The sequence below is a fragment of the Arvicola amphibius genome, chromosome 13 (genome assembly GCF_903992535.2).
Source record: "Arvicola amphibius chromosome 13, mArvAmp1.2, whole genome shotgun sequence".
In the NCBI taxonomy this organism is placed as follows: Eukaryota; Metazoa; Chordata; class Mammalia; order Rodentia; family Cricetidae; genus Arvicola; species Arvicola amphibius.
In genome coordinates this window covers 48,429,872-48,441,430 of record NC_052059.1, presented here as the reverse complement: position 1 = coordinate 48,441,430, position 11,559 = coordinate 48,429,872, and the positions used below count along the sequence as shown (strand labels likewise).

General features: G+C 39.8%; 1 protein-coding gene across 1 annotated transcript; it reads left to right on the top strand.

Moving 5' to 3' along the window:
• The first annotated feature begins 206 nt into the window (after positions 1-206).
• On the top strand, positions 207-10,234 carry Pbk (PDZ binding kinase). The gene is made up of 7 exons (XM_038310554.1): positions 207-264; positions 3,511-3,604; positions 4,525-4,667; positions 5,289-5,458; positions 6,703-6,832; positions 9,003-9,179; positions 9,625-10,234. The coding sequence occupies exons 1-7, from the start codon at positions 207-209 to the stop codon at positions 9,822-9,824; spliced, it is 972 nt and encodes a 323-aa protein (XP_038166482.1). The 3' UTR covers positions 9,825-10,234.
• The last annotated feature ends 1,325 nt before the right edge of the window (positions 10,235-11,559 follow it).

Here is an 11,559-nt window from a genome sequence, read left to right as displayed (position 1 = left end):
GAGTATTACATGAGTAGGTAATTGTATATCTTCAATTTTACCATTGTAAATAAAATTGGATGAAGTGTTTGTTGAGGTTATTTTCAGTTCTCAAATTGTGTATTTCCATGATAAAGTGATGTTATGGGATTCTCCTGAGTGTTATTTTTTATAGCTTCTTTATAACTTAGCTTGTTTTTATTATAGGACCTAAAGTGATTGCTACAATGGAAGGAATTAATGATTTCAAGACACCGAACAAATTGTCTGAAAAAAGGAAATCTGGTAAGATTGCAGAAGTAAGACCTTTTCCTGTTGCTGTTTCTACTAGAAAAGTTTTAGTGTTTGCTCCTTATCATGTCTGTGAACAGTCATGGCATTGGTTATTATAACCACGCTAACCATAACGGAGCTTCTAATAGTGTGGGCTAGACTTTCTGTCGACGACATGGTCGTTCTGGATTTTAGGTTCTTCCTGGTGATGGCCTTCTGACTTGAACCAGACATTAGCAGGCATCAGTTCTCCCCTCCCAGGAGGAGATTCCTAGGATTCCCCCAGGAGTCAAACATCGGGCTTGCATAGCAAGCATTTTTACCTGTTGATGCCTCTTGAAGATTGTTTAGGATATTTTTTGTTTGTTTATATTTCTCCAGACAGGGTTTATCTGTGTAGTCCTGACTGTCCTGGAACTGCTCTGTAGACCAGGCTGGCCCCAAGCTTAGAAATCCTTCTGCCTCTGCCTTTTGAGTGCTGGGATTAAACCACCACCTGGCTTGTTTAGGATTTTTTTTTTTGTATGCTGTTTTATTGTATGTTACAGCCAGTGTATATAAAATAGTTAAACCTCGTGAAGCAGAAATCCACGAAAGTTCAGAGAGGTAGACATTACCGACTGACAAGTACAGACTGTGTAGTGTGGCACATGTTAGAGGAGCTTCTGTACAGACTTCAGATCTAGTTCTCTCGAATACCCACGGGTTCATGAGAAGTGGTTTGAGAAAGCTCAAGATGTATGACGACAAAAATGAACAGACTTCCTGGCGTCTGAAAGGATTTGTACTTGAAGACATTCCAGTCAGCAGAGGGTCATGTTTATCTTAAATAGTTGGTCATGTGTAGAGTAATAGAAATTTTAGCAATTTTTCTTCCCACTGTGATCTCTATAACTTTAAACATCACCCTGTTACACTGGGTCAGCATGCTTTTGAATAGAGGTGCTAGTGGGCATATTTGTGTGGTTCCCAATGCAGGTTAGATGTGGTTGTTCTCAGATGCATTTATCAGGCTCCAGCCCCTCTCTTGCCTCTGAGTTCTGAGATTATAGCTTGTGCTCCTACCCCCAGCCCATGAGGACCTTTAAGAACATCTCTTTATAGCCGGGCGGTGGTGGCGCACACCTTTAATCCCAGCACTCGGGAGGCAGAGGCAGGCGGATCTCTGAGTTCGAGGCCAACCTGGTCTACAAGAGCTAGTTCCAGGACAGGCTCTAGGAACTACAGGGAAACCCTGTCTCGAAAAACCAAAAAAAAAAAAAAAAAAAGAACATCTCTTTAGCCCTCGGTGTGCCCAGACTATCCTTTACATCAGTGAGCCTCTTTCTGAGATGTGTATCTGTTTTATGATTTGTTATTCTGCCATCCTTGTCAATTGGTGGTATGTTTTGATTGGTTTATTTTTCTCCTGGCATGAACCCTGGTTTTTGCTTCTTTCATACATGGTAATTTTTGATTAGGTTGGTAGATGTTTTATGTCATTGAGTGCTGGATTTTGTCACTCTACAGTGTGTTTGGTTTCATGAAGTTTCTAAGCTTATTTGGCTGAATGATTGTGACCTTGCGCCTTTTGAGACTGGCCTTTAAGCTTTCTTACAGACTTTAGAGGGCTTTACGTAATAGTCTGCTACAGTGCCACCTGATTTGGCTGATGATGATAAAGTGATCTTACTCCTAGACTTCCATTGCTTTCCTGGCTTGGGGGAATACTATCCAATAGGTGTGCAGCTAAGTATTAGCCAAGCACTTTACTGGAAATCTTTTGTGTTGTGCATTGTCTTTTAGCTCCCTCCTGTGTTCTGCTCCACAGCCACCTAGTCCTCCTTAACCTCTGCTCTCTGTCTCTGTGGTTTGACAGTATTGTGCTGTTTCCTCTGCTTAAACCTAGGACTGCCTTTCAGGGCATGGGGTGATGCTAGGGCTTACTTCATCAGTTGCTCAGAGGTCGCAGCTCTGCTCTGCCTCTTGCCATGCACCTGAAAACTATTTTGTCAGATGTTGCAGTTCAGAGAGAGCAGCCCCAAGAGCAGCTTATTCCTGACCAGAAGCAGAACTGCCTCATCCTTGTATTAAGTATAGAATGCTCTGAATTAGATCTGTTTCATTTTTGTTTTTGCAGATGCCAAAGCAAATTCAAGCATTTGTGCCAATGGTGTGTGTCTCCTTGGGCACATGTCACGGGATCAGAATGTAAAAGGCCAGGTTGTACATAGTTCCAGGCATGTTCATCCTGTGGCACACAGGTCATATGTACCGCAGGACAGCTATGCGTGTGTCCCAGCACAGCATCATAAAAGTACTTAAAACATTACAAAGTTTTCTTGCAGTTTTCTATTTTTGTGTTTGTGCATAGAGTACTGATTTTGCGCATATTTGTAGACGATGTGTCACAATGTCACAAAGTTGACCTTCCTGGTAGACCCCGAGGACCACTTGGGACTCACTCATGCTTGCTTGTTTGATTTCCTTCTTTATTATCTCTTTAAGATATATTTTTATGAATGTGTGTGTGTGTGTGTGTGTGTGTGTGCTTGCCACATGCTTGTGGTTACCCTTGGAGGCCAGAAGAAGGCATTGGATTCTCTAGAGTTGGAGTTACAGAGGGTTGTAAGCTGCGTGCTGTGTGTGCTGGAGATTAAACTCTTGCTCTTGACCACTGGCCATCTCACCAGCCTCTTTACTCGTTACTCTTAAATTGCCCTTTAAGAATGTACAAAAAGAGCCGGGCGGTGGTGGCACACACCTTTAATCCCAGCACTCGGGAGACAAAAGCAGGCAGATCTCTGTGAGTTTAAGGCCAGCCTGGTTTACAAGCAAGTTCCAGGACAGCCAAGGCTACACAGAGGAAATCCTGTCTTGAAAACAAAACAAAACAAAAAAATTAAAAAAGGACCAGTGGGCTCAACAGGTTGACCTAAGTGTAATTAACAGAACCAAGTTCAAAAGCTGTCCTCTGACTCCCGTGTGTGTGCCATGGAGTCACATCTGCACACACACGCACGCACACACACACACACACACACACACACACACACACAGAGTAATAATTAGATTTTTAAAATTCATAGCTTGTATGCCCCAAACAGGCCATTTGCGTTAGCTACTGTGAGTTACAGAAGTAGTCTGGTCAAAGGTGCTCATGTGCATTGTAAAAATGGTGCTGTCACTAATCTTACCGCACTGGTTAAGACTGTCAAGATACTTTTGTACTGCTGCTGTTTTCACGTGCTAAGTGCTGGCTTTGTTTTTGATTTTTAGTATTATGTTCGACTCCATATATAAATATCCCTGCCTCTCCATTCATGCAGAAGCTTGGCTTTGGGACTGGGGTCAACGTTTACCTAATGAAAAGGTGAGTGCAAGATTTCCAACTTGTGGGACTTAGGTCCATGTGCCTGCGTTGGGCAAGTTCCTCATCACATCTGAAGGCTACATTCCAGTTCTCAGAACCCTACAACTGCGGGAGCTCTGCCCCAGCACTTCACTCCCGCATTTCCTCCTGGTGGTTATTAGAGGGAAGTAGCTTAGCCCTCTTCTGGCTTCGCTAAGATGGTGGAGTGGTGGAAAGACCCTAGAACATGGCTTTGAATGTGGTGTAGAGTCGCTGTTGTGTGTGGGGAGCTGAGAGTGAAAAAGAGCGTGTCACGGATGGGGGACTTGTGGCAGTTTAATGGCTATAGAGAAGGGATGCAGCCCCTAGGTAGCTACCCTCGCCCCAGGAGATGGCCTTGTACACATGCACTAAGTGTACAGCAGGCCTAGTGAATAAAGAGCACACAAGGATTGGAGGGGAGGGGACAGAAAGCATATTTGATCAGAAATATGAAATTTCATATAATAAAAGAGAGCATACCATTATATACAGACTGTTTTGTGTATTCCTTAAGTTAAATTTCTTTAATATTAATTATAGAATCTTGTAACTCATTAACTCATATATGTAAAGTGTTTGATAAAATAGTAGACTGACATCCCAGGTTAGAAAAAATTTTCTAAAATTCTAACAAAAAAGCAGTTTTTTGTTTAATTTTACTTTTATAAATTCATAACATTCCATGTTTATCTTTCTCCTTTAATCCCTTCTCAGAGCTGAGATGTCAGGTGCTGTTCAGTGCATCAAGACTCACTGACTTAGTCCAAACAGAAATGTAGCAGGTGTTGATGATCTAAAGAATTTTATGTATTTTTAAATACATATATTTCTCTGGAGTCAATTTGGGAATTTTTAAAATTCATTTTGTTACTTTTTAAATTTACATGTGTATATTTTAGATCTCCAAGAGGGCTGTCTCATTCTCCTTGGGCTGTGAAAAAGATTAATCCTATCTGCAATGATCATTACCGAAGTGTGTATCAGAAGAGACTGACTGATGAAGCTAAGATTTTAAAAAACCTTCATCATCCAAACATCATAGGTAGGTGCAGGTTGACTTGATGGTGGTATGCGGTAGAGCAATGTTCTGAGTTCTAGAAACAGTATAGATGTGCTCTGAAGTGGTTATGCCAGTAAAGATAATGTGGATTGTCTAAAGTGGGCGGGAGACGAAGCAGCGGTAGGAGGACTTGTCACACTTGCAGAGGACTCGTCGGGTTCAGTTGTTGGCAAACACGTGGGGCTCACAACTGTCCACGGGGATCCACTGTCTTAACTTTCACTGTTACATTACCAGGCACACATTAATGCACATTTATTCACACACAAATCTAAGAACATCATTTAAGATGGAGTTGAGGTGTAGTCATTTGGTGCAGGTGCTGTGAGGATTTCGGGACTTTTACATTTATTAAATGGGTTCTTACATTGTCTTCACTTTGCAATTTTGGTACTAATGGGGATGGTGGGATCATTCTATTTACGAAAGCATATTAAAACTATTTTGATCTGTGGTGCTAGACACGCTTGAAGGCATTGAAATTATAGCTGTGGGTTAATTTTGTAAATGACAGCTGTCTCATCTTGTTAGTTCAGGTCCAAGTTACATTACCGAAGAAGCCCTGGTTTCCAGACTAATAGAAGAATGTCACATTTTCTTAAGGGTATCGTGCCTTTACTGAAGCCAGTGATGGCAGTCTGTGCCTCGCTATGGAGTATGGAGGCGAGAAGTCTCTGAATGACTTAATAGAAGAGCGCAACAAAGACAGTGGACGCCCCTTTCCAGCCGCTGTAATTCTCAGAGTTGCTCTGCACATGGCGAGAGGGCTAAAGGTAACTATGCTGTTATATTTCAAATAGCTTTGGAGAACTATGAAGAACTTAAACATGGCTTATACCTATGCTGCTGTGATTTTGGAGAGATAGAACATGAGGGAAGGAAAGAAATGTATAAACTAATTAAACACTAGTCATAGTGACTTTAGAGAACTACTGGTAACTCAGTGTGATGATGATAGTGATGTCAGGGTTACATGCTAAAGTTTCATATGAAATTGGTTTATGGAGCAGATTGGGAAAAAAAGTATTGTAAATACATTCAGTACAATTTAGTACATTTATAGATAACTTTAAGCAGGACAGAGCTGAGCATGGTGGCACACACCTTTAATCCCAGTGAGGTAGAGGCAGGCAGATCTCTGTGAGTTCGAGGCCAGCCTGGTCTACAGAGTGAGTTCCAGGAGAGCCAGGACTACACAGAAACCCTGTCTCGAAAAACAAAAACAAAAGGAGAAACATTTAATTACTTACTGACTGATGGCTTTAATTATGTATATATAATGGAATTAATAATGCCACCATGTTGGGGCCTATTCAGCACATGACATAAGCATTTCAGCATTTGCAGCAAGCACAGAAGCTCCTGTGGAAGGCAGATCACAGCAAGAATGGTCTCTCCCTTCTAAGCTGGGCTCAGCTGCTGACAAATGAACAGCCATTTTGCAGCACTCTTCAAAATGTGACTGTAATTACGTACACCCCAGAAGGAGTTCATGTAGAAAACATAATATAGCTCTGGGGTACAGCTCTGCTTCTGCACATGATTATAGTGTCCCCATGTCATCTGCTATTCTTGCATTACATCACAATTTGAGATATTTGCTATTGTGAAAATTTCAAAATTTAAAACCATTGGCCTCAAGTGAAATTGGAGTGTTTTGAAATCTGATAGGAAATTATATGGGCTTTAAGAACTGAGACACCTTTAAGGACAATTGAAATGGCATGGCCTGTCCCTGGCTTCACCCTGGGACAGGTCAGTGAGTCCAGTTCACAAAGGGAGTTCAGTCATTGCTGCTTTTGTGTTCATTTGTTCTCCTCTCCCCCCCGAGGCAGGGCTTCTGCCCTGGCTGTCCCAGAACTCGCTCTGTAGACCAGGCTGCCATGCACTCAGAGATCCTTCTGCCTCTGCCTCCCTAGGTGTGTGCCACCACTGCCTGACTCAAGTCACTGTTTTATTAAAAGAACTTTTATTAGGTTTTTTCTACTCATGTATTTGATTGTTTTTACCATTTTAGTATCTGCATCAAGAAAAGAAGCTGCTTCATGGAGACATAAAGTCTTCAAATGTTGTAATTAAAGGCGATTTTGAAACAATTAAAATCTGTGATGTAGGAGTCTCTCTGCCATTGGATGAAAATATGACTGGTAAGTAACATTGTTTTAAATTCATTCAGATTTTGAACTCCTAGTTTTTGCATTCTACAACATAATAAACCCACATGGTTTAAAGTGAGCTGTTTATGACAAGTGTGTGATACAGAGTGTCTTTGGTGTTTTGCTTCCTCTGAGTGCCCAGCTTCTTCCGTTGCTACATGAACTGTCAGACTTACAGTCTTTCCAGTCTTGAGTCTGTGCCCACACTGGCTCTTACTAGTTTGGATTTTACTTGAATAACTGTGGGAAAGACATACCCACCAAACTAGAACTTCCCCAGCTTCTGGGTATTCTGATCCAATCATGCTAATCAGGACTATTATATCTTCCCTTTTCTCTTCAAATGTTTCTCTACTTGTATATTAATTGAAAGCCTCAAAGTAGAATTTTGAAGATAAGATTCTTTGATTAAACAAACTGCTTGTTTTCTCCCCTATTGTTTAGGAGTTATTAGCATTTTGTTTTCAATTTTATCCTTGTATAAAATGGAGATTATCGTAATGAAATACTGAAGAATTATATTTTTAGGGTAATATACTTTAACACTGTCCAGTGAATTTGATTTATCTTAGTTAGAGAAATAGAGTTTTTAAACATATAAAGGAAATTTTGCCTTAAGGAAGATGTCATAGAGTACTGGACAAAGGAATTAAATTAGATTACTAACAAAATATTTGGGAGAACCTTGAGTTTTGGGAGTTTGGCAATGAAAATGTATGTAGTTATTGGAGGGTCACTGGGCCACTGTTGGCTGTGTCCTTGCCAATGGAAGGAATAAGAAAGATAGGAACAGAAGTCACTGGGAAATGTTAATGAAGCCAAAAGCTGGACTATGGAAAAATAAATTCTCTCAAGATTGAGAAAAGAGAGAACATAGCCACCAATATGAGGCGTGAAGAGGGTCACAGCTGCATGCTCTACACTTGTGTAAGGACTATTACAGACAGCCATGCCGGGTGATGGTGGCGCACGCCTTTAATCCCAGCACTCAGGAGGCAGAGGCAGGCGGATCTCTGTGAGTTCGAGACCAGCCTGGTCTACAGAGCTAGTTCCAGGACAGGCTCCAAAGCCACAGAGAAACCCTGTCTCGAAAAACCAAAAAAAAAAAAAAAAAAAAAAAAAAAAAATGACAGCGTACATGAAAATGCAATTATCAGGAGAGATGGCTCAGAGGTTAAGAGCACTAGCTGTTCTTCTAAAGGTCCTGAATTCAATTCCCAGCAACCACATGGTGTTCACAACCATCTATAATAAGACCTGGTGCCCTCTTCTGGTGTGCAGGCAGAACACTGTATATATAATAAATAAACAATGCAATTATCAAAATTGATATAAGAACTAGAAAATCCAAAAACAACTAGTAAGGAGACATTGATTTTAGAAGGAAAGTGGTACTAGAGTAAGTAGCTGTCCATTGTTTTCCTATATACTAGTAAATAACAAGAAAACGAAGTTAAAAATTCCATTTATAACTCCAAGATATTTAAAAATCTAAGAAAAAAATGAATAAATCCATTAAGTCTAAGTCTCTAGTCTGGAAGCTATAAAGCATCACTAAGATGGAACCAGATAGAGAAAGAAGGATCTGTATATTTGAAGACTTGATACTATTGAAATGTTAATTCTTTGCAGATTGATCTAAGAGTCCATTATTTCCTAATTAATTTTTTCTGTCTTTTTGCTTTTGCTCTTCTATTGAAGTCGACAACAGGACTAGACTGCAAGGGGCTGTGAGTGGCAGATACTTTTTCAAGGCCAGTCTGAGCTCCCGACTTAGCAATCATGGAAGAACTGAAATGCCATTTGGCTTTCAGCCTCTGTGATACTAAGAGCTTACAAAAAACCCAAAACCTAGACATGAAGTAGTCTGCTGTGTCACACCGCTTACAAGATGGTCTGGCTTGAGTCTGGAAGTTTGACATCTATCTATACTCTAAATTTCTGTTACTTTCTAAGAGAACTGTTGTTTTCTTACATTCCTACCAACTGATGAGATTTTAATACTTCCTAGTCTGATAAGGGACAGCTCCTTTAGAGTGAGGTTGAATATAGTGATTAACAGTGATTAACTTCTGAACTCCCTACGTAAATGAGCTTTGCTTGTGTTGTTTTGTTGGTTGCTTGCCTTTCTCCATTTTTTTTTTTTGTGTGTGTGTTTTAGTGACTGATCCTGAGGCCTGTTATATTGGTACTGAGCCATGGAAACCCAAAGAAGCGTTGGAGGAAAATGGCATTATTACTGACAAAGCAGATGTGTTTGCTTTTGGCCTTACTCTGTGGGAAATGATGACTTTATGTATTCCACACATCAATCTTCCAGATGATGATGATGATGAAGGTATAGATACAAATAGGTTTTAACATGATCTGAATTTCTTTCTGGTAATTAGTACATAAAATTGTCTTTCCATTAAGTTAAAATTCAAACAGCAAGTTGTTTAAGATTATAGTAGTACTGTGATTCATTTGGCTATATTTAATCTTATACAAATGAAATACAGATTGAGAATAGGGCTATTATGTATATAACCTCTCCACTCATGGGTTCTCATTTTTCTTTAATAAATTACCCATTTGCTGGATGGGTAGGTGGGGTTATCTAGTTGAAATAAGTTTCCTTAACTTCTTGGTGAAGAGAAAATAGCGAATCTCTGTGGCAGGAATAGTTGAACAGACTGCCTGTGGTCTGGGTAACCCTGCCTTCTTGCAGGACAGTAAGCTGTTGAGCTGTTCCATGACCTACACGATTTTGCTTGTTTCCATTTCTAACTCCTCATGTGCAGATGCAACCTTTGATGAGAGTGACTTCGATGATGAAGCGTACTATGCCGCTCTGGGGACCAGGCCATCCATCAACATGGAGGAGCTGGATGAATCCTACCAGAAAGTCATTGAACTCTTCTCTGTGTGCACTAATGAGGATCCTAAAGATCGTCCTTCTGCTGCACACATCGTTGATGCCTTGGAACTAGATGTCCAATAATGCTGTTGTGGTGGTCTAAGCATGAAGCACAGCTTGTATGTGAACTATTGACTCAGTTGCATTTATTTATTTAGTTACTGCAGTGGCTAGACACTGGAGGTGGTTTATTTTAGGACCACTGTACTGTTAATATTTGCATAATTTTCCGACATTTTATATAAGCATTTATTATACTGGATAGTCTGTGAAGTTTAAAAAACTCTCCAGGTACCTAGATGCTGCCCCTGACTTAAAACACTAGTTACCCTGTCTGAGGCGACTTTAGAATCAAGGGACCATTGCTTTACTAAAGATCTTTTTAGGTGTTCATCAGTGGGTCATGAAAAATTTACCTTATACAGTACAGAGTGAATCTGCATCTGTTCAGTGTCCAGCTATATAGCTGGCCTGTCGGTTCTGTGCTTATTAAATGTTCCCTGAACATGGTTCAGTAGAGTAGCTCCTAAGGTTTTCAGACCCTGGTTACAGATGTTTCGTATCTCTTTACATCTTAGTGTCTAACTCATTAATATATTTTTATTCAGTGTATTTTGTTTCTATTGACTGTATCTTAAGTCTTTCAAAGTTGTGATGCAAGAATTAATAAAGGACAGTTTTGATACCAGCCACCTCAGCATTATCTTCTATTCTTGTGTTGCCACTGAACTTGGGTAATATATGTGGTTTTTATTGAAACCTTGTTTTCTTGCATATAAAGTGAGATTAAATTGGATCAATTGAGTCACAGCTCTTTGGAATTACCAGAATTAACTTACTTGGTAAAACTAGATATACTCAGACATAGCTACAGATAGAATCTTAGGTAATTCAGCAGCAGATAATTAATTAGCATATTGTCCATCAAAACAGTATGAATATGACAGCAATTTGAAAGTTTACTTATGGAAAAGATTCAATAGTCTTACCTACCCTTTTTCTGATGTATCATTTTTAGTAGGCTTGCTCAAGTGACTTGCTTACAGACCACAAAGCATGAATTGGCTCTAACACATAAACTGGTACTTTTTGGGTTTTATTCCCATTTCCTATGGCTATCCCATTTTCCATATATCATTTTACATCACTCTGCTTCTCACAATAAACCAGTACTGGCATGCAATTCAACTCCACACTTTATTCGGATTTATTGCTCAATGACTACCTTTCTGTTCCAAGATCCCTTTCAAGTGCCACTCAGGAATGTTACAGCCCCTTGCTTGACTACTAAATGTCAGGGTGTGGTGGTTTAGGAATTTTGTACAACAGACCTGATGTTTATTTCATGTTCACATGGGATTATAGAACTTGAGAAATGTAAATTCTCACACAACAAACCAAATATCAACATGGTGATGCTGTCAACTGATCAGCAGGTTATCTGCTAGCTAATACAGTATTCATTTATGTGCAGTCTGCCTTGGAACATGTGAATTTAATTTTTCAGTAAGGACTCACTCATTTATTACACTACTTGATGTGGTTATTCAGATCAGCTGGTCGCAGTGTATCTACTGGGGGCTCTGAGCGCCAGTATTCTCTTGACATGCACCATAAGATTTAGCTTTCCTTTTTAAACTTTTTGATATTTAGATCTAGGCTCATTCTGTATAATCTCTGACCCAGCAACTCCAGATTTTCTTTTTTTTCTTTAGAACGGTATTAGAAACAAGATCTAAATGCTCCATGTACTCATTGCTGTTATTAAATACCAAAACTTCCTGGGTGTGAAACCAAACAGTAAACAAAGCAACAGTAT